Raw genomic sequence first — 21,223 nt, 5'->3', positions numbered from 1 at the left:
TCTAAACAGGCCCATTGGGACATAAAGTCTGAGCTATAAAAATTTAACCTTGCAACAAACACAAACCTTGTATCTTTCCTTGAATTGATATATGGCTCCTAATTCTGTGAGTGTGACGATATCAGACTTTGTCGAAAGACATTCTGACACATCACAGCACAGGTATGTATAAGAAAAAGGGTGGTTTGTTTTACATACTGGCTCCCTGAGTAGAAAAAAAAAAACCCCAAACCAAACTGTGCTTTTCCCACTATGCCATAGCCGCTTTAAAAACTATGAGATGCTAGAGGTCAGAAGTGAACAGCATTCCCTGCTCACAAACCTCCTGGATTAGTTTCAAACGACAAACACCTGAGTCCTCCTCAGTTTAACAGACACACTCTGTCGCTCACACACAGACACAAACACATGAACCCAAACAATTCGATGTTTTGCTATTTAGTATTTCAGTGTCACTCCCCCTCAGTCTGCAGCAAATCTGGCAGTCCCCTGGAAGTGGACAGAAAGGCATGTAGACATTTATATGAGGGACAACTACACACACACACAAAGTGTGTACAGCACCAGGGGAAATTCCCCATAGCTGGGGACTGTGTGTTTTACTGTGGCCCCTCGCATGGAGCATCCGCTAAGGGAAGAGTGTGTGGGGGGTTGGCATAAATGTCAAAGGTAAAAGGTGCTGAAGAAGAGAAATGGAAACATGCAATAGACCCACTCAAATAGGCTAATCTCAGAGTAGAGGAGGGGGAAGCCCATTGTGCACATCATAGACAAGAATAGCATTCTTCATGGTTCTTTCCACAGGATTAATGCAATTTATTTATGTTGCCAATAATTTAATGCTAAATGGAAAAGATAAAAATGTAACCAAGTCCTTCTTCTCCTCTTCTTCTCACAACCTGAAGCAATTAAGTCTGACTCTTACTATTCAGGTCTGACATATAACGATGTTGGGGATATGAGTTTGTTTTGCTTTGCACAGGTTGAAATATTGTCACATCATTCTGATGGTGTAGTTTTTATGTCATGGCTTTAGTTGGGAGTTTTGGAAAGCCCAAAAGCTCCTGTTGTTGGTGGTGTTTCTTATGAATTTGTGCTTTCATATTTCAACCATTTAAGTCAAGGTGTAGCACAAAACACATATTTCATCTACTTTATTTCCTGTTTGTCCAATACAAGTTTAATCAAAATATTCACAGTATCTTATCACTCAACTCATCTTTAATTCAAATTAAATCAAATTAATATTTGAGAGCTAGTTGATATGATTTATTTGCAGGATTTTTAATCTGATCCCTGCATCTTTCTGATATGACAGAACACAACAGGATCATTTAAAATAGACAGGAAAAGTCACACAGTAAGTTGGTGCAGGAACTGAATGTGCTGCGGCTGATGGACTAAGTCGGAATCTATTCATGGACGCACCGGCAGGGGAGTTGTTTACAAATACGAAACTATCAGAAACAAAAGCGAAATCTTTGTGTTGATTTATCGACTGCAGCTTAATGTTAGTTTTCACATCAGTGTATGGACTCAGAGCAGTTTTAAGCCGACATAATATACATGTCTGACAGATATTTTCCTGGTAAGTGTCGCTGTATGTGTAGATATTAATACTAATAATAAAACCCTGGAAGTGTTTTGAGTGTCATGTCCAGCTGAGTTCACTCTCTGTGAAGTTTTGGATTTTTATTGGTTTCTAAACATTTCTACCATTAAAGTAATCTCCACTGACTACACGTCTAATGTTATATGAACTATTATTGACATAAGCATTTTAAAGCCACAGTTGCAGCTTTTTCATTCTTAGTTAGATAAACACGTGTTTATCCACAAACTGCTCAATCATTAAACATGTACGGTTCAATTCCTCAGTGTAGCCCTGACAATTAAAAACACAAAGGTACTTAATTTTTCAAGTGGTTTCAAATATTGAAAAACAACTGATTCGTTTTAGCCCGACAAATGACCTGAATGACTAAACGATTATTCAGATTGTTGGCAAAATCTTTTCTCCTGACTGATTAATGATTCATTATTTGACTGTGTGAGGTTGTGTTGTCAGTGGGTACTGTAAGTAAAACCTCCCTGACTGTTTTCACTGAGAGGATGCTGCTGAGAATAAAAGTGTAACCATCGTATGGAGGTGCCAGTTTTAGATGTGTGGGCAGACTCGCATGTGTCATAGAGTTTATTAATTTGATTTATGTATTTTATCAAAATCATACTCATGTTGGTATTTACAGTGTCTGTGGGGGCAGATAGAGATAAATCAGAGCAGGTGCAGTGTCTAAAGTTACACAGAGGTGTTTGCTGTGGGTAGTCAGCAGGACACCAGGACACATGGCAGAGGAAAGCAACAAGCTGACACTGAGGCGCCTGGAGGCACCCATCCACAAGTTCATTAAAGTGGCTCTGCCCACGGACCTGGAGAGACTGCAGAAACACCACAATAACATACTGAAGGTGACGGCTCAAATCTGGATGATCTCACCTGCAACGGCACACACTTACTTCATGTCAACAGATGGTCAGCTGATACTTTTCCTTTCCTTTCCACAGTACCAGCACAGCCAGCAATGGGACCGCCTTCATCACGAGCATATCAACGCCAGCCGAACTGTTCAGGTACTGGTCATCTTCAGAAATCCGTGTTTGTGTGTGACAGAGAGGACAGACAGAGGTAACTGTTCTGCGATTATATTTAATTCTCTTGTAATTTTGTAAAAAAGAAGATGCAAGCCCCCCGTTAAGTTACTAAGTTATTTGATATATTCCGATGACATCATAACACCGTCAGGTCTCACAGGTATGTCCATGTGAAGGTTAATGGCAATGTTGTTAAATTCTTCAACAGGTTTGCATTGGGATAAGACTTCTGACTCAAATTGTCCAAACTATTAGGAGCTCACTTTAGAAAAAAAACTGGAAAAAATCAGAAATTAAATTTTAAGACGAGACAACAAGAGGTGTCTTTGTCCAGTGAAATATAAACAGTGTTCATGGGGATGTTTGAGAAGAGGAGATAACTGTCATCAACGACTCACTTAAAGAAATTACTATTAAAAATTCGATGTGGCAGACCACACCGAGCAGAGTAATTATTGTATTGTCTGAAACAACCACCTGTTTTTTACATCACCAGTTTGCACAAAAACAGCTAGATCGTCTCCATGACAACTAAGCAACTCCATCTGCAGAGAAAGGCCATGTCATGTTGAATATAATATGATAAATCTGTCAATGTATCATTTCAGAATTTGCTTGCACATTTGTGTGCAAATGTGAGCTTGTGTTTTTTCATATAAGCTGCATAGACATGAAAAGGAGAGTCAGCTATGAAGTAATGTTCACCGATGAGAAAAAAGAATTCCATGTACCTTTAAAAAAAAAAAAAAAAAAAAAATCAGGACAAGAAAAGAGACGTTTCCAAACCTCAACTGGGCCATCTCTTGTGGGTCTCTAAGTACCTGTGTACTTGTTCACATAGTGAGTGTGGAATGCCTTTGGGGATGTTGTTGCCTGGAAGCCACCATGTCTCTGAAGGTGAAATAACTCCAAGCAGACACACCTATTCTCTCACCATTACCCTACTAATCCCAGGGACCACCGCAGAGTGCTTTCTCGTGTCTTCATGGTGTTATTCTGGAGTCTACTCCGCTTCGGATGTGTTTATACTGTATGTGTGTGCATATGGGCCTCTGCTCCATACACAGATACAGTAGGTAGAAGGAGAGTCATTGGACATTTCGTCCCCACTTGCTCAAAGAAAGGCTGAAGTCCACGTGCTGATGATTGACATGTATTTCCACGGGCCTGTCAGCAAGCGAACCCCCAGGATGACTGCAGTGGCAGACTCAGTAGCCCCACCCCACCCCACAGCAACTACAGCAAAAGCTGCGAGACAGGGAAGCATAGTCAGGACTGTTTTATCCTGAATATCTACTATTGAGTGTGGAATTGGTTGGTCTGCGTGTGTGCGTGTGTACAAGCCACTTATGGTCACGGTTAATTTGCAATCTGACAGGTGCCTGACCTGTCTGTCTGGGTGTTAATCAGTGTGTTTTTCACTTTTATGAACGCGAGGCCAAGTGTATGCATGTTTGTTTATTCATGTTGTGTAATTAGCAGAATGTTTTATCGGCAGCCTGTTGACCCCCTGAGCCCAGGTCGTGCTGCAGCCTGGAGGGCTGATGGCTGGGATGTAATCCTCCTGTCACCCTCAGGGCACGGCAGGATGAGGGGCTTGTTTTCCCCAGCCACATTCTGAACCTTATTAAGACTACCCCCCCCCAAACAACATTGAAAAAACTGTATTTAGGGAGAATTTATGTCTTTTGTTGAAGAAGATTAGTACAATCAATATGAATGAGCAATTTTATGCCTTCTGCCGTATCTATTGTTTGATCTGCATTTTGTTTTTGTTTTTTTTAGTCTATATGTCCTCTCATCAAAGATCCCAGTACACTGCATTTCATTTCAACATTCGTGCCATTGAGAAACCTTCTTCTCTCTCCCCATGCAGCAGCTGAGAGCTAACATCAGAGAGATGGAGAAACTATGCGCCCGGGTCCGTGCTGAAGATGCTGATCAACTGGAAATGCTTGTCAGGCCAGTCAGGGACAGAGCGTCAGCTGCTGCTCGAGACTTCTTGCTTCTGCACTCTAACCCTGTGCCGCAGCCACCATCACCATCGCCACCACCTGCTGCTCCGCCTTCCAGCTCTGTGTCCAGCAGCAGCCATGCTGCCAATGATGTGGGTGAGGAGCCACTTCCTGACATGCAAATACAACTACGCCTTCCAGAAATTCCTGCAGACCAGAGCGCGGCAGAGTCTTGGGACAACCTGGAAGAGGTAAGCATGTGTGATATTAAATATTTTAGAGTTGTCCACTAACAATACAAATTTTATGCTATTGCTAGGGTCATTCCCTTAACCTCCAATAAATTGTGGCATAAAAAATCTATCAAAAATCTTGTTATAGTTTGGTCATGTAATACTTACAGGAACTTACTTCCTTTTGGTGTAAAGTAAAGTAAGTAAGGGCCTTGTTTTGCCCCATCATAGTACCTGCTTTAAACATGGCAAACTAGTCAGTTCTGTAGATATGCAGACTATACTGCATTTATTTTAGTTTCTTGTATAAGTTAAAATCTTTAATTGTTCACAGAGGGAATTAATAAAAAAGACTTTTTCAAGTGTAGCTAGACAAATACTTTAATCGTATCCTTGTGGAAATTCAAGTTTGCACACAAAAGCGGTTTAGGTGTAACTCTTTTCCTCTTTTTGAAGATTTAATTGTATTCAAGTGTCAACATCAACATAAGCAGGACCCTGAACCTAAAGCGGCTACATTGAATTCAGCCATCAATAAATTACTTATCTTTTCTTGCTGCAACACTAAAAATGAAGTCCATGAAAGTTTTTTTCATCTTTGCTCTGAACTAAGTGTTGCTATGGTTACCTGCAATATTCATGGTTAATGCAAGAACGTCTAATGCAAATAGCTCCTGTTACCTGTTCATACAGACAAACCTGTTTTACTTTGCCTTCCATCTAATCTAAAAGGCATATCACACATTAATATTTACAGTCATTCGTTTTTGAACTACCATTCTCCAAAACTGACAGTATTTTCACACTGTAGCTGTAGACTTGTCTGATGAGCATCATGAATAAAATAAATATAGTAATTTTTTCCTCTCAGGATCTGAAAGAGCTGAATTGTTTGGTGACAGAGTTCTGCCTGCTTGTCCATGTGAGTATAAAACACTCAACTCTGTCTTATACTTCCAAGACTGCTACATCTACTTTTTGACACCTACATGTGTACTCAGCTACACCCGTGAACAAAAACAATGTGACGGAGACAGTTTGCCTAAAGCGTTTCCAGGAAGTATTGTGTATTTGACCGGGCGCACGCTTGTTGCCTGGTAAGACTCCTCTGAGAGGAGGTTACACAGATCAGCTTAGGACTATTGCTGGGGCCCCAGAGACCCTTCACCCAGGCGAGGGGAAAGGCTGAGGAGGAGACAGGGGGGAGAAGGAGGATTTGGGGGAGGACGGCAGGTTGTCCACAGAGGGAGAGAAGTGGAACAGGGGATGCATCGGAGCAGGTGGAGAACAGACGGCTCAGATTATCATGGTATCCTCAGGGATGGAGGGAAAGAAGAAAGGAAGCAGCATGGAAGGAGAGATTAACATTGAGAGACAGAGAGAGAGGGAGTGATAGAGTGAAGATGTAGTGAGGGTGAAGAAAAACAGACAGAGGCATGGGGGTTTGTGGGGAGGGCAGAGAGAGCGTAGACATGTTATTGTGGTGTCTCAAGGGTGAAAGACGCCGTTAGGGGAGTCATATTCCAGCGCTCAGCCACAGTGGAAACACTGAGTGTCTCTTAGTGCGTGGTTGTGTCTGCGTCATGATAGTGACTTATGCCTCTGTGCTCATGTCTATGTTTTTCTTTGGGTGTTCTTTTTGTCTGTCTAGACTTCATAATGCAAATTAAACTGGCAAATACAGTATTCAATTGCACAACAATTTGTTATTTCTTTCTTCCATTAATCCCGTACACTGCGAACTCTCAACAGTGGTAAAGCTCCTGTCACAAGTTACCTGAATTTGTAGTCTCGATCTTTGTTGTAAAAATGTCTTTTTCAGTTTTACTAAAACCACTTTTTTTTTTTTTTTTTTTTTAAATCTCAATCATTAAGAACCATAGTTTCAAAACTGGGCACTGTACAACTGAGCTCATGGTGTTTTGTACGTCTGTTGGTGAAAAGACCTATAAAGTCAAGTTTCAAACTTTTGACAATCACAGCATTCATGAGGAGATGGAGAAGACGGAGTTTGACCAGTTGTTATGCATTTGTTGGTGTTTGTTTCGAGTCAGCAGGTACCAAATGGGCTACATGATGAGATTTTTTTTTTTTTTTGTAAAATTGTGTTGTCAAGGTCAATAATATGCTTTCAAATTACCAAGTAGTTAATCGGACCGGACCAGACCTCAGAAAAATGTGACCACATTATTAGGAAATGTTCAGGTTTTGTATTTGGTGCTGTGACAATTAGGCAATGAACTGATGTACAAATATTTGACATTTAAATAATTGTGTTCTCAAAATATTGTTTGTTGTTATTTTCATCATGATTATCTGTCAGAATATTTTGGCTTTGTTAGATTGCAATGGTTTAAATTTACAGTTTCTATCGATCAATTAGCAGATTGATCAATAATGAATATAATTGTTACTCACAACCCTATTATCATTTTACCCTGAAGTGAGTTCAAAAAGAATCTGAGTCATAACACTCAAAACCTCCATCCACAGTCAGAATGAGTTTCACATTTCTGAAACGCTCATGCAAAAGGAGGCACATGAAGGAAATCTTACGATGGACAGAGTTGAATCTGTCAAACAACTTGACTCAGACAGAAGGTGAGAGAGGAAGAAGCAGTTTTGAGGAAAGGTGAGGAGAAGGAAAGTGCTTGTTGTTTGGTCACTGTGCCTATCTAGCCCCCACATGGAGAGAGACAGCTGCCACTCTGAATATTTCATGAGATTTACACAATGCCACACACATACACTGTATGGCCCCACCCCCAATGTAATCTCTCTTGAATATACCTATAACCTCCACACACACTCACCGACTTCCCATGTTCTGCTGTGCCATGGAGCAGAGTCTGGATGTATAAGAAAACTTAGCACAAAAGTGGGTGCTCTTTCACACGTGTATACTGTCTCTATCAGTGCGGGGTTGTAACTATGTGTGCATATGTTAATGTGTGTTTGTGTGTCTAACCCCTGTGCACCAGTCCCAGCAGGAAAAGATTGACAGCATCGAGGACAACGTCAACACAGCCGCTGCCAACGTGGAGGAGGGGACCAAGAACCTGGGGAAGGTGTGTGTGTGTTTGCGCGCGTGTCCTGATGATCTGATGTGTGTGTGTGTGTGTTTCTGTGTGGTGTTGGGAAGATGGGGAGATCGATGGCACTTTGCCTCCCAGCCATTCCACAGCGTTTGTCCCTATTGATCCATTCGAATGCGGAGGAAAGCTGCAATTAAGGAAATAGAGAGAGGAGTGGAGGGAAGGAAGAGTGATAGAGAGGGAGGAAGAGAGTGCTGACAAGAGAGGCTATATGTGTTAGTGTGTGTGTTGCATAAAGGGGGTTCGAATGACTTTAATAATTTTTCAGGAGCACCATTTTGGCCTCCACTGTCACTTCAATACACTCTAAAAGCTGTTCTGGCCCAAGTGTAAGTCAGATGGAGACCTCTGTGCTCTTCTCGCTGAAATTGTTGAACGCTGAATCATACAAATTTTCTGGCTTTGTGTTTGCTGAGGAAATGGAGAGAACATTTGACATTTTTCATTTGGGGTTAGAAGAGAGAACAGAAATTTTAATCTGTCAGATAAAGGAAAATTCTTTTATCTTTGTTTTGCTCACATCTTTAGGAACATAATGGAGGTGTGAAGCATTAAGACTGTAATTACAGACAGTCAGAGATGGTGATGGCATAGAAATGTGATTCCTGTGTGGCATTTCAGAACTGTGTTCAATCCCATCTTTCAATTTATACAAATGACAAAAAAGGGATTATATTTTTGATTGTTATCTAGCCATGCAGATACAGATTTATTCTGGTTGGTGAGATTTCTGCCACAACTTAAGTATAAATAATTTTTAATGTGCACACCGGCATATGGAAATGAACAGGTTTCATCTCTGGGTTTTCCTCAGTGTTTTGACACGTTGATGTGACTTAAATGAGCAGCTGACTACAACTCATCGAAATATCAGCACCATCAAGAGAAACATATCAATTCAAAAAAGAGTCTTAGTAGAAAAATGCAACAGAAACATATCATAATAAGACAACAGGATCTGTAATTTTTTTAATTTTCACACACACAGAAAATACACATGAATGAATGAAAACCTTACGCAGCTTAGGTAGATGTATATTAATTAACAAGCAAGCTAAAGCAAATCTATCATTTAAGGATACTCAGTCTGTAAATAATGTCTCCAATGGGCCTCTCTTTGGAGAACTTTCTACGCCCTTTCTCCTTCTCTGTATGTTGCTTTTCTGCCTTAATACTCCTGAGCTCCAGTCCTAAAAACTCCATGACAAGGCAGACTTCTTATTCCCTTTGGCTGATGCTGCTCTTATTCTCAGAGACCCCAGTTCTTGATTCCCTTTTAGTTTTACCCACATAATGAAACCCCATTTGATTATTTGTTTTATATTCACAAAACTCAAATGCTGAAGAAGACCTGAAACATGCTTGTGTCTGTTAGCTTTATTATTATATGCACCAGTTCTTTTGTTGGTCTTTTTTGTGATATTCAAATATAAAATTTGCAAGTTTATCAAATCAGTCACTCAAATGCAAACTGTGCTAAAATAGTTTTTAAGGATGTTTTCTTTCTTTGGGCGGGGGGGGGATGGCATGCGACAAATGACACAAGCCAAAAAACGAACTAGTGTCACTGGTGCATGCTCGACCTTCTAGGCCACTGGCACTCTGGAAAGACAATTTCTTAGCCAGAATTTAGTTTAGGTCTATGAAGAAAAACATATTAGTCTACAGTTAATATCTGCAGTGGTTATAGCTCATGTCAATGCAATTTAATTTCACTTTGATGGTAATTTAATAGAGTGAGAACTATCTTGTTTTGGGATTCATTGGGATCAACTACCATGGCTATGTATGAGTGATATGCTGGGTTAGAGACTATAATTCATAGTTTCTTGAAAAATTGTTAATTTAAATTCACCTTGCCCAAATAAAGACACAATGGTTGACCTCTCCGTAAGGTTGCTGGTAGATGCAGGGTGAGCAGAGATAAAGCACATGAGAGGGATGTCAGATGTTTTCACGTTTGAAATCTTGTAATCTGTCATCAGGTCAAACAGCATTCCACACATGTGCACGGTGTGCAAGCCCAACAGCAACATTTCCTCCCATCTCCTCCGACCTGTATCCAGAGCCTTTTTAACTCAGATGAAATTTAAATTCCCTCAACTGCCACAGGGGTGGCACAAGCAATGCCAGCTTTTGAACTAGATTAATTTAATGGTGAAGTGTTAATAAAGTGTGTGTCCCTGTAAGCGAGTGTGTGTGTGTGTGTGTGTGAGCATGGTCAGAGAATCAGTCATTAATTGCCATCAGCAAAGAGCACCTTCCACTCTGATGATAACAGGTGTAATAACACAGGCCACATCTCTCTGATTTGTCCTAAATGAAGATAAAGAAAAGGCTTTGATGCAGCTACGGAGGTGTCAGTTTACTTTTACACATGCAGGCTTGTTTGTGACATTTTTTTCTTCTTCTTCCTTCCGTGGTTCGATGTGTGATCATGAAAGGATAGATACATCCAAACTCTATCTCAGACTGTCTTGAAGCCACAAAGTACTCGTGCTACAGACTTGTATGTGTGTGTGTGTGTGTAAATTAAATTATACTAAGCATATCTCTTCCTTATGTCTCTCTAGGCAGTGGGCTACAAATTGGCGGTGCTGCCATTTGCTGGGGCGCTACTGGGCGGTGTACTAGGAGGTCCGCTTGGCCTGCTGGCTGGGTTCAAAGCTGCAGGGGTGGCTGCTGCTCTCGGGGGGGGCGCCCTCGGGTATGCTGGGGGCAACCTTGTGCAGAAACAACGCAAAGCTCGTGTTGATCTGCAGATGAAGAAACTGACAGCAGCACCACCACCACCAGCAGACTCACCTTCTGAACCAGAGTCCAGCAAAAGCGAATGACCACACGGTCGCCGTTGGTCCTCTCACCTCGCCTGCTGGATGGACTGAGGTGTCCGTGTTGACTGACCAATCAGAACCACCCAAAGACACTCAGCATTTGACCCCAACACTGCACATCCTCGCCTAGCACTGCTGTGAAATGGTTACGTAATTACTTAGCTGTCAGATACTCGGGTTTGAATGGTGTTTCTATGACATTAATCAACTTTTTACACAAAACTAATTTTTAAATATTTTGATCACAGTGAAAAAAGTTTTTACAGTACAGCTGTTGATGTGTGTTTGGGAGCATCACTTACTGTCAGTTTTCAAGTATTCTGTCATTTCCAAGTTAGTGTTCCTTAAGGTGGAACTCTGTCTTGGTACAAAAAGCTTTACTTCTGAAGCTATTAGAGCAGCAGGCATAAAAAATATTTCATTGGTTTAACATTCTTGCGGTGTTAAATTTATGTAATAATGTAAATTAAAGTCAACGTGCTACAGAGGTTATATATCATATTCTCTATGTAGATGCATACCTGTTTGTGTGAGAGCAAACATTGCACAAAAAGCGCCCAAGTGCCACTGTCCAGATCACTTCAGTAACCGGAGTGTTTCAATCCTGCCTTGTATTTATTATACTACTGCTGGTTAACTGCCAAATAAAATGTTTCATTCCAAGTCATTGCAGCAGACAGAAATGGATCAACAAAGCATCAGACGAGACAACATCCTGTAAAATGGTTTTTAATTTAGTTTTTCTTTTTTTCTCCACTGTCCTCCACCTCTGAGATGATGGGTTTAGAAATGGCATCACACTACCTTTGTTGCTCTCCTCTGTGTGTGTATGTAGGCTGATATGTCACTATGCAGGCATCTGTTGGCCTCTATGGAAGGGCAGGATGCACGGTACAAACTTAGCAATGGGTCCCGTACTCTTAAAATCTGGCTTCCACTGCTGGACTTCATTCAGTGGATCTGGGGGATCTAGATTTATACCAAAAACCTCAAAGACATATAAAGAGACAAAACTGGTTTCTGGAGAACTCGTATAAAGTGGCAGACACCACTTGAGTTTTTCCCCTTACGTCTCTTGACTTTTTGAAACACGGGGAAGGATGCAGTCTTTTCTCCCCCAGCATGATGACACGTTTGACAACAGGTGACAGCAGAAACAACAGCCATTTCATAAATTCATGATCATATTACACCATTTGAAAACATTTGTTTCTTCTACTTTGAGTTCCAGGAACACAACTCAGAGGTGTTATGGCAAATGCTATGCCTATTTAAAAAAAAAAAAAAAAAAAAAAGCCACTCCCTTTTGATCTATCCATATTTTAGTTTTATAACTGTGGGTGGAACTACGCTTTCAGACACTGATTAACTGACTCGTTATTTCATGCCTAATGTAACTTCTACAGATTAGTGAAGGTGGATGAAAATAATAACGTATGCAATTGAAAATGTTATGTCACTCATGACAGTTCTCAAATGAGGCACCTTTGGCAATAATTATTGGTAAACTAATGCAGACTAAGCCTTCCTTGCTCAGTCTGGACTGGAGACTGTGGTTGCTGGTTTAGCCAATCCAGAATATTAACATGGTTTGCCTTATATAATTTCTGCATTAATTAGTTTGTGTATCCGCCTTCATAGATAAATATTCAAAGTTTTTCTCTTTGACCCTTTCTACGAACTGTCCAGGGACTGCTGCAGAAAGGCCTGCACCCAGCATGATGCTGCCATCAGCAGACTGGGAATAGTGAGTTGTTGATAATGTGTAGTGTTTAGAAAGATAATTGAAAAGCTATCGTGATAGATGTGTTGTAAAAAAAATTAAAATACAAGAAGATTGAAAGGGGTGATTTTTTTTTTTTTTCCCAACAGGCATTGTAAGAGACATTATCGATTATCATCATCATTTAGTACCAGGGACAGAAGGGGGTGCATCTCAATGGGCTGGAATAGCTCTGTCTCTCTATCTTCTTACTCAATGCATGACTTGAAATTATGTTAACCCTAAAAAATATTTCAAATATTTTTCTATTCCTTCAGAATATGTGCAGAGAAGATATGGAGATAAAGCTACTTCAAACTGACATACAAATGAATTAGACAAGAATTGGCCATATTGAGATGCAGCCATGAGGTCAGTGAGACTAAATAAGCATCTCCTAGCGGACAGGCTTAGCTGAACTACCCACAGATAAGAACCATACAACTGGAGTGAGGGGAATAATTTTTTTCTCCTACAAAGAGCAGGGTGATGAAAAAAAAAATAAAATAAAATAAAGAAAACTCTGCATTTAATTTAGACCAACATTGAGATTCCCATGTAGGACAAACATATTTACAAGCTCCAAAAAATAAAAGTAAAAACACTTCTCTTGACGTACTAATGCCCCAACCCTCTGCCCACACACATTACTTCTTTATCCCCCTTTGCTTTACTCCAAAATAAAAACTGTACGTGAAAGAGTTATGAAAATATAGGTTATTCCAACATAGTTGTGTCATGAACTGTGCTCCTCACTTCTCCTCTTCCTGTTTTCTTTTTCCTTATCCTCCTCTTCTCTTTCCATTTGTCTTCAGTAAGGGTGTCGGGTGTTGCTGTTCTGTCCCACTGGCCTGTCCTAACCCTAACCCACTCCTTGACCCCGGGGCGCGGCATTGAGTCACAGGTTCACTGGAAGGCCGTAGAGGTCACAGCTCGTCACGGTCCCTGAGGATGGTGTAGCGAGTCTCGCTGGGTGCTAGCTTTTGGAACGAGCTCTCTGGAGGACTACTGGCCACTTCTCCTCCTGTCTCCTCCTGAGGGTAAGAGTCATATTCCACAAACTGTCAAATTTCACGACACAGCAAAGCAACCTTTAATTGACTCCAACTCCTGGCTGCAGTCTGACCTGTCCAGGCGTGCTGTCTGTGGGGTCAGGACCGTGGTGAAACTCCCGGTGAAGCTTTCCAGAATGAAGGTCCAACACAAATTGTCTCAACTTGCCAGGAACACTGTGAAACCCCCCCCACAACAAGAGCATTCTAGTGAATCCCCCTCACTTTTTTCCTGTAAGGCCTGTTTGTGCAAAAAGTTTAAAACCTCAAAGTCTTAACTCCAAAAACTTGGGTTTCAGCCTGTGTCTCCCTTTGAGAGATTTTATCCTGAATATTTTGGAACAAGTTCGAGGACAAAGAAAAAATCCCCAATCACTTGTACCTATTTCAAGGAAAATACATTCGTACTAAACTTCCTTGCATGAGACATTAACTTTGTGTGTGACAAAGGCATTTCTACCAGTCCGACTGAGCTCAAATTCTTTGTGTCATATCAATATTGAGGACATGAATCCCTGTGGACGCATCATGAAGAAGCATTAATCCATATCAACAGTGTCTTTTGAAGTGTGCTTATTAATGACGGGTCATGTGCTATTGTCATATCACACAGATGGTGCTGGTCCTGGGTCACAGCTAACCCCCAGTGTGTGTGTGTGTGTGAACACACAAACATGTATGTACAACATACACTGCGCTAATGTTATTACAAGCTGTGTGCCACATGCAATGGAGATGTGATGCAATTAGGTTGTGGAGGCTGGTCAGTCCTCAGGGCTTCTGTCTATCTGATCAGACTCTGATTGGGGACTCGGGGGAGGCAGAATGGAGGGGGGCAGAATAAATAAGATTAAATTAGATTAGACTGGATTAGTTTAGCATTTATTGCACGTGCCAAATCACGTCACATTAGCTCTGGTGTGCTGGCCCATTCATAAAGAACCGATTTTAAGAGGTGTGACATTTCTCTGAGGTTCAACACGCAGCGGATTGCAATGTGTGTGTATGTGTGTGTAATGAAATTAACTTCATTTAAGGGGATCCTGTTATGAACAATTTCATATAGGGGTAAATGATATAATTTAACTCATCAGAGTTAAGCAATAACTGTTCAAAAATTTCCAAAAGTATGTCCAATATCCAATATATCACACATATTTGACATGTGGATGATTCATGTTGTTAATCACATCGTCTGTGGTGAGTTTTCATTTATATTTGGGTATTTCTCTTTGCAATTTATGGTGACCAACCCAAAATTTTATAAAGTTTGAAGGGAGGGCACACATAGCAGAAAGGCATATGAAACTGTCTGACATGACCATGAAGTATATCATTTATTTTAAGTTCCGAATTAAAATAAACTGAACGTCCACACGTAGAAAATAATTTTACAGAAAAAGTGAAAGGCATTACTTACGTGAGGTCTTTAAAGTCAGGAAAGACGTACATATGTCTGAATGAGTCTATAGCAATGACGGGACAGTCAGCTGGGGTTTTCTGGATATGGAGAAGAGGATGGCGGAACTTATCGCAGTCCGCGTGAAGGAAATTTATGGATCCTAAATGGAAGAGTGAGTAAACACTGTTACCAATGCCACAAACACCATTTCTACACAGGCAGCTTTTGGTTTTTAGACAAAAATCCTGACGGGTACAAATTGTAAGCACTAACCTTTCTCACTGATGAGCTGGCGGGCTACTTCATGTTGGAATTTCTCTAAACTCTCAGAGTCTTCTTTGATATGAAACAAGATAAGGAAAGGGATCCCTTCTTCTGTCAGCTCCTGGAAACACACACAAAGTGTGAAAAACCGATGATCAGCGCCTTCCTGTGGTGCAGCAGATGGACTATCCATCATGAACTTCATGAATATTCTAAAGCTTTTATACATTTATACATCTTATTTCAGACCACACCCCCCACATCAGATAATGGTTTATATGCAAATGCACTTAACAAACCTCTCCATTTTCAAAGGTGATCTCCCTGACCAGAGGTACACACTTGTCCTGGGCCCAAGCGTAGGTCAGGTCAAAGTTGGTGAGTGAGCCGAGGTAGATCATATCAGGAATGCTCTCGCCCACAGGTTTGTAGATCACATTGTCTCCACTGAAGCGCTCGGACTGAGAGACATCACTGGAAAGGAAGCAGTTTAAAAACATTTAACATAACATACATAAGAAGAGCATGACAATTAAAACATTAACTGATACATGAACTCCACTCAGGACTGAAGATGGTGTTATGACTCACCCAAAGGCAGCCAAGAACGTGCAGTCATCTCGAAGGATGTTGGCAACTTTTTCATATGTGTGGTAGTTATCAGAGTCCTTTTTATCAAAGTAACCAATGATGTTTCTCTTAGTCCTCTGTCATAATGAAGTAAAAGTGTAAAGGAAATTACTGATACAATTTAGTTTAATTTTGTGGAAATGTATTGTTTTAGCCAGGGTATCAATATTTCCACGTACATCCAGGGTATTAACCTCCTCCAAAGAGTGCATTTCTTTCACAGGGTTGACCTGCTGCTGGCGGATGAAGTCAGCAATAGCCACCACCGACCTCTGACCCCTGTACTCCCTCTTCATCATCATCCCATTGCGGAATAACTTCAACGTTGGGTACTTGGTGATGCGGTACCGCTGAGCGATGTCCGCTACAGGGGACATTGGCCAGAGATAAGTTAAGTAAAGAAGGCCAAATCAATTGATGAAGAGGAAGAAGTAAAGTAAAAAAAACACATGGGGATAGGTGATGAGGAGCAGAGCAGTGATAAACACGGCGGTTAAACCTCAGTCTGAAAACACTGCCTTCAGTCAGTTCTGAGCTCTGATCTCCAACATAAAAGCTACCCCCTGCTTAGAGTAAATATTCTCTCTGCACACAGTGAATGAGTGTGTGCTTGTGTGTGCATGTGGCAGGTGTCAATCTCTCTGCGGGGTGTCTCTAAGCCTCCAGCCTTCACAGGAAGCAGCAGTTTTGTCATTAGTCTTCAAACAGTTTGCAGGTCATCAATAATTCTCTTTAATTTGCTTTATCTCAAAAGGCTGAGGCTGGTGGTTTATGTGTCTGCGCTTTGGTGTGCTAGGCATCTATGTGTACATATGTGCATCAAATATTTTTATATCCTGTATATAGAGCTAGGCTGCATTTGAGTCTGTTTGATCAACCTACACATAAACATAGATTACATAAGATATACTATATATACATACAATAATTTGGGTGACAATTTATTTTCACTGCAATATAAAATACATTCATTTTCAAGTTTCAGTTTCAAAATTACTTATGTCACTTCGTCCTTGATCTTGATTCAGATCACTCTGAAATAAATCTTTTGATGAGTATATCTAGGTTTTTCCATATTATAAGTTGAAAGGGATCAATACGAGTGTATATAATTTTCTACACAAAGTAACTCAGTTCAATTCAGCTCTATTCAGTTCTCCATGAACAAAGCTTGCTGGTGAAAAATATTGCATTTTCCACAGTCCAACAAGCAGACAAAATAACAAAGCACTATATAAACATAGCATCACAAAATTAATTAGCAATGTAATGCAAAGTGGCATGAAGAGTAAATGTGCCAGTGCGCAGGCTGCACCGAGTTATGATGTGCAAATAACCAATAATCAAACTATATATTGTTAAAAAGGTTTAACTCACAATGCTGGTCACAGTCGACCCGGGCGAACACCACCTGCTTGGTATCAGGGAACTCCTCACGCACAACATTAGATGCCTCTTCAAAAATTGGATGGAGCATCTGACTGAATCTACACCTGCAGGGGGAGGGGTGATAGAGCGTGAGGTCAAGAGGTTTTCCCTAATTTGTGAGTAAACAACATAGGATTTATTTTATTCCACTATACTAAACTGACCGTTGTTGCAAGATTTACAACTAAAATGGCTCAATTTCCCACAGTTCAGACAACAGATAAAATATGTAAAATCAGTCTAAATCAGTCTCTAACCATATTCACATATGATGTTGGCATCATGGGGAAAACTCAATTTCAAAATCATTAACATAATATATACATATCTGTTCAGTGACTAGAAAGGCAAACACCACTTACCAGTCTGCATAAAAATTGACTAACGCCACCCCTGCATTATCTGCAAAGAAACACACATGAACAAAAAGTAAATATAAGACTCTATACATGACATAATACAATTTATTCATATTTTGGTATGCAATCCAATTGGTCAATATAAAGCTATGATCTGATTGCCAGATTTTTTTATTTATTTTTGATAACCTAATGAATATCACATAAACAGTTTGACAAACTAGCGTGAGAAAACATCCTTGTCAAAGAAAATAGAAATAGAGAAATGAGTGTCTCTCTCTTAGGGGTAAAAAAGAAAAATGGTTAAGGTGAAGGTGAAGGAACACCTGAGAAGAATATGAAATTCGATTTGTTTTCTTGCCAAGAATTAGATGAGAAGGAAGGCAAAGGATGAAAGTATCATATCAAACAATCCAGGTGTTAACTGTGGTCTTTGTGGTGCTGATATCTACACACCTCTCATTCAGCAGGAACGACAATAAGCACACTCCCAAATTGACTATTATTTTAAGACAATTTGAAAAAGTAAAGTGTGAAATCTTACTTAGGACATCATCAATGTTGCCCGAGTCCAAACTGGTGATTTCTGCTAGCCCTGGAGTAGAGAGGCCCATCTTCTCCAGACACACAAGTAAAAGACAGATCAGCAATCAAATCATAAAACACAGATAGGATGGTCAAGACAATATGGCAGGGCGGAAAAGACATGACTAAAGATATTTGATCACAGTGAACAAACATGCCTTTCATTTAAATGTTAACTAGCATCTCTACAAGCTTACTCATCTTAGCACCAGCTTTCATAAGATCAAACATCAGCTACAGTACTGATCTAAAACCTTCGTAACCACAGAAAATGTTGGTGTTAATTCGTGCAATCCTAACAATCTAAAACAGTGTAAGCTGGAAGGTCTGCAGGAGAGAAGCAGCATACATTGATAGGTTTGCCATTCTAAAGGCTTGAATTTGACCACATGTACTATATTTGCATTCTAGTCACTCTTTAGTCAAATAAGTTAGAAATATACTCATTGGATGCTTGATACAGCTAACATTTGAGGACATCAATTATCTTTTCTGTTAAATATGCTAATATGGCATTCACCATAGTGAGGGACAAAACAGCAGAGTCAGAGCTGATTCTAACAACAAATGAAATCACAAATAAACAGGGCAATAGTAGCCTGAGCCAACACTCTTATTAATCTGCCGTTACAAATCTTTAAACCAATGCCATCACTTTCGACTGATCTGCTGTGAACTGGTCTGACAGCCTCCTCAAACAGAATACTCAACAGTGTTCCTCCTTCAGGGTGTGACAAGCACAAATATCAACACAGTACCAGAGAAAGACTGAAATCCATCAAGCCATGACACAGCTGATGTTGCTTCGTGCATTTCAGAGAATTAAACTTTTACTCCGTAATAAGTTTACTACAGCAAAAATGTTTCGATGTCTTCAGTTTGCTACATTTATCCAGAAAGCTCCAATGATATGATAGGAGAATCCTCACATTTGAGATCCTCAGCAGGTAAATGCTAGGTAAATTTAAAAGTCTGATTAAAGGATTTAATAATTATTGAAATTATCCTAATTCTGTAATATGGTCTGCGACTGAGATGACCTGCTAAGATGCTGATTATTTATCAAGGACTCCTTTAGTTGTTTAGGATATAAAATCTCAAGAGATGGGGAAAGAGGGCCATCACAACTCCCCAAAACCCACAGTGGTGTCTTCAAATGTTTTTTCTCTTCACATTGGCAAAAATGTCAAACCAAAATTCCAAAACTGAAACCATGAGATATTTAGTTTACTGTCATGCATGAAAACAAAAGGCATCCAATCAGAACATATGGAAAGCCGAATTTTTATCTTTAGAATGACTCGAATACATTATCAATGGGGGGGATGAGGGGGTTATAGGTACCTCACTATGATTATTATTATTTTTTTTTTACTTTTATTTTGAGAATCTATTTATTCTCACTGTGACTATTTGCTGCTTTTAAAATACAGCATGTGTTTGTTATTGTAAACTGAAAGGTTATCAACATACTTCCCAAAGAACCAACAAGAATCTCTTTTCCCTTTGACTTTAAGGAGGCCAAAATGCTTCCAAGCAGGAAGAAGATCAGAATAAATTCACGGACGCTCATGTTTAGCCTTTAGTCTGAAAGCCTAGCTAAGAACATAAATACAAAGCATATTCTTTGCTGTTTGGCCAATTTTTCAAAGTTTTATGGGAGACAATTGATTTTTAAATTTTTTTATTTTACTGCATCAAGAAAGAAAAAAAGAGTCTTGATGCATCCAAGAACTGACTGCCCCCCAATTCCCTACTCTCAATATGATTGCAGAAAAATATTCCGTTTGCTTTTACTGGATTAATTTAACAATTAACCCAGTAGCTGTTGCAGTTTTGAGTCAAATTTTTCCACATTCCCTTTACAAATTGAAACGCCAGTGAGTTCCCTATTTTTCCAAACAGTACAGCCCAACGAAGAAAGCCAAATGTGAGAAGTAGCAGGTATTCAGCGGCTAAAGCCAGGAAGAGCTCAGAGAGAAGTTTTAAGTTTTCATCACAGGCCCAAACTGCGCCCTGCATAGTTCCGGGTTGTCAGCCAATAAAAATGAGCCACAACAGAGCAATTCACCAACCGGCGAGCATCATTCAGAGACACAAAAAGAGTCACACAACAACTTAACTACCTTTGCAAAAGCAAATATTAAAGTTGGATGAACCAACTTAGTCGACTCACTCAGTGGACTAAAGGTTTTAATTAGCCGTGCTAGCAATTAGCATTTATCTGCTGTCACTATGTTGTCGAGCCCAATCCTAGCTGCTTCACTTCAACAAACTCTCCAACTTCATCTTCCCAAACTTTAGAGTTAATGAGATAAAGATGAGGAACGTGTCGATTATATAAGATGGATCCTTGGTGGTTGTAACACCACAGCTAATGGTTACTCAACACTATAACATTGACACAGCATCCTGGTAGATAACTCGTTAGCTGGGGAGGTCGCTGGGAGAAACGCGGCTCAGCCTTCTCCTTGGTGGACCCGGTGGATGCTCGCAGGGTGAGCCGGCTCTCTGCTCACCTTGGCCACTTTAAACAGCCACGTCTCATGCCAGTGGAGAATCGTCGGTTAGCTAGTTGCAGCTAACCAGCGTTAGCTTGAGGCGGCTAACTATTAATGCAGGTTACAGAGGGGAGACCTGGGGCCTTACCAGGAATATAACCGTGACGAAGCGGATATCCAGAGAGGAAGATACTGCTAACAGTTTCATTGTATATTGGATTATGTAGGAGGTGGTGTTGGTGTTGAGTCTTCCTAGTCTGTCTCGACGCCGCTTTTCTCACTGCAACAGGAAATCGACGGCGAACCAATCTCACGGTGACCACAGAAACGTGAGCTCCGCTTCCGGATTTTCTGCTATGCGTTTGGCATTGTGGGTAATGTATTTTTTGAGTCGTTCGAAAGGCCGAGCGGGACGGCGGGGAAAACTGCAGTAATGGCGATTTATTAGCAGGCGGTAATGGTGGGAATTGT

General features: G+C 40.4%; 2 protein-coding genes across 4 annotated transcripts; one reads left to right on the top strand and one right to left on the bottom strand.

Annotated features, from left to right (window-relative positions):
• The first annotated feature begins 1,440 nt into the window (after nucleotides 1-1,440).
• stx17 (syntaxin 17) lies at nucleotides 1,441-12,064 on the top strand. Of its 3 annotated transcripts, none has more exons than XM_029504587.1 (7): nucleotides 1,441-1,588; nucleotides 2,327-2,469; nucleotides 2,566-2,631; nucleotides 4,529-4,858; nucleotides 5,712-5,762; nucleotides 7,822-7,908; nucleotides 10,509-12,064. In XM_029504587.1, exons 1-7 carry the CDS (start codon nucleotides 1,567-1,569, stop codon nucleotides 10,770-10,772), a joined length of 963 nt encoding a protein of 320 aa, XP_029360447.1. In that variant the 5' UTR covers nucleotides 1,441-1,566; the 3' UTR covers nucleotides 10,773-12,064. The 3 variants fall into 3 exon arrangements, with proteins under 3 accessions (XP_029360447.1, XP_029360450.1, XP_029360448.1); XM_029504590.1 differs by having other exon boundaries at nucleotides 1,462-1,588; nucleotides 2,331-2,469; XM_029504588.1 differs by having other exon boundaries at nucleotides 1,462-1,588; nucleotides 2,250-2,469.
• A 570-nt stretch (nucleotides 12,065-12,634) lies between these two features.
• erp44 (endoplasmic reticulum protein 44) lies at nucleotides 12,635-21,044 on the bottom strand. The gene is made up of 11 exons (XM_029504586.1): nucleotides 20,901-21,044; nucleotides 18,211-18,280; nucleotides 17,670-17,709; nucleotides 17,257-17,372; nucleotides 16,059-16,243; nucleotides 15,841-15,956; nucleotides 15,549-15,723; nucleotides 15,259-15,370; nucleotides 15,004-15,145; nucleotides 13,658-13,760; nucleotides 12,635-13,565 (listed from the first exon to the last, which is right to left on the bottom strand). Exons 1-11 carry the CDS (start codon nucleotides 20,958-20,960, stop codon nucleotides 13,458-13,460), a joined length of 1,227 nt encoding a protein of 408 aa, XP_029360446.1. The 5' UTR covers nucleotides 20,961-21,044; the 3' UTR covers nucleotides 12,635-13,457.
• Nucleotides 21,045-21,223: the final 179 nt, after the last annotated feature.

Source organism: Echeneis naucrates, chromosome 6 (genome assembly GCF_900963305.1).
Source record: "Echeneis naucrates chromosome 6, fEcheNa1.1, whole genome shotgun sequence".
NCBI classification, from domain to species: domain Eukaryota; kingdom Metazoa; phylum Chordata; class Actinopteri; order Carangiformes; family Echeneidae; genus Echeneis; species Echeneis naucrates.
The sequence above is the reverse complement of the archived record's forward strand: the minus strand, read 5'-3'. Positions and strand labels throughout refer to the sequence as shown.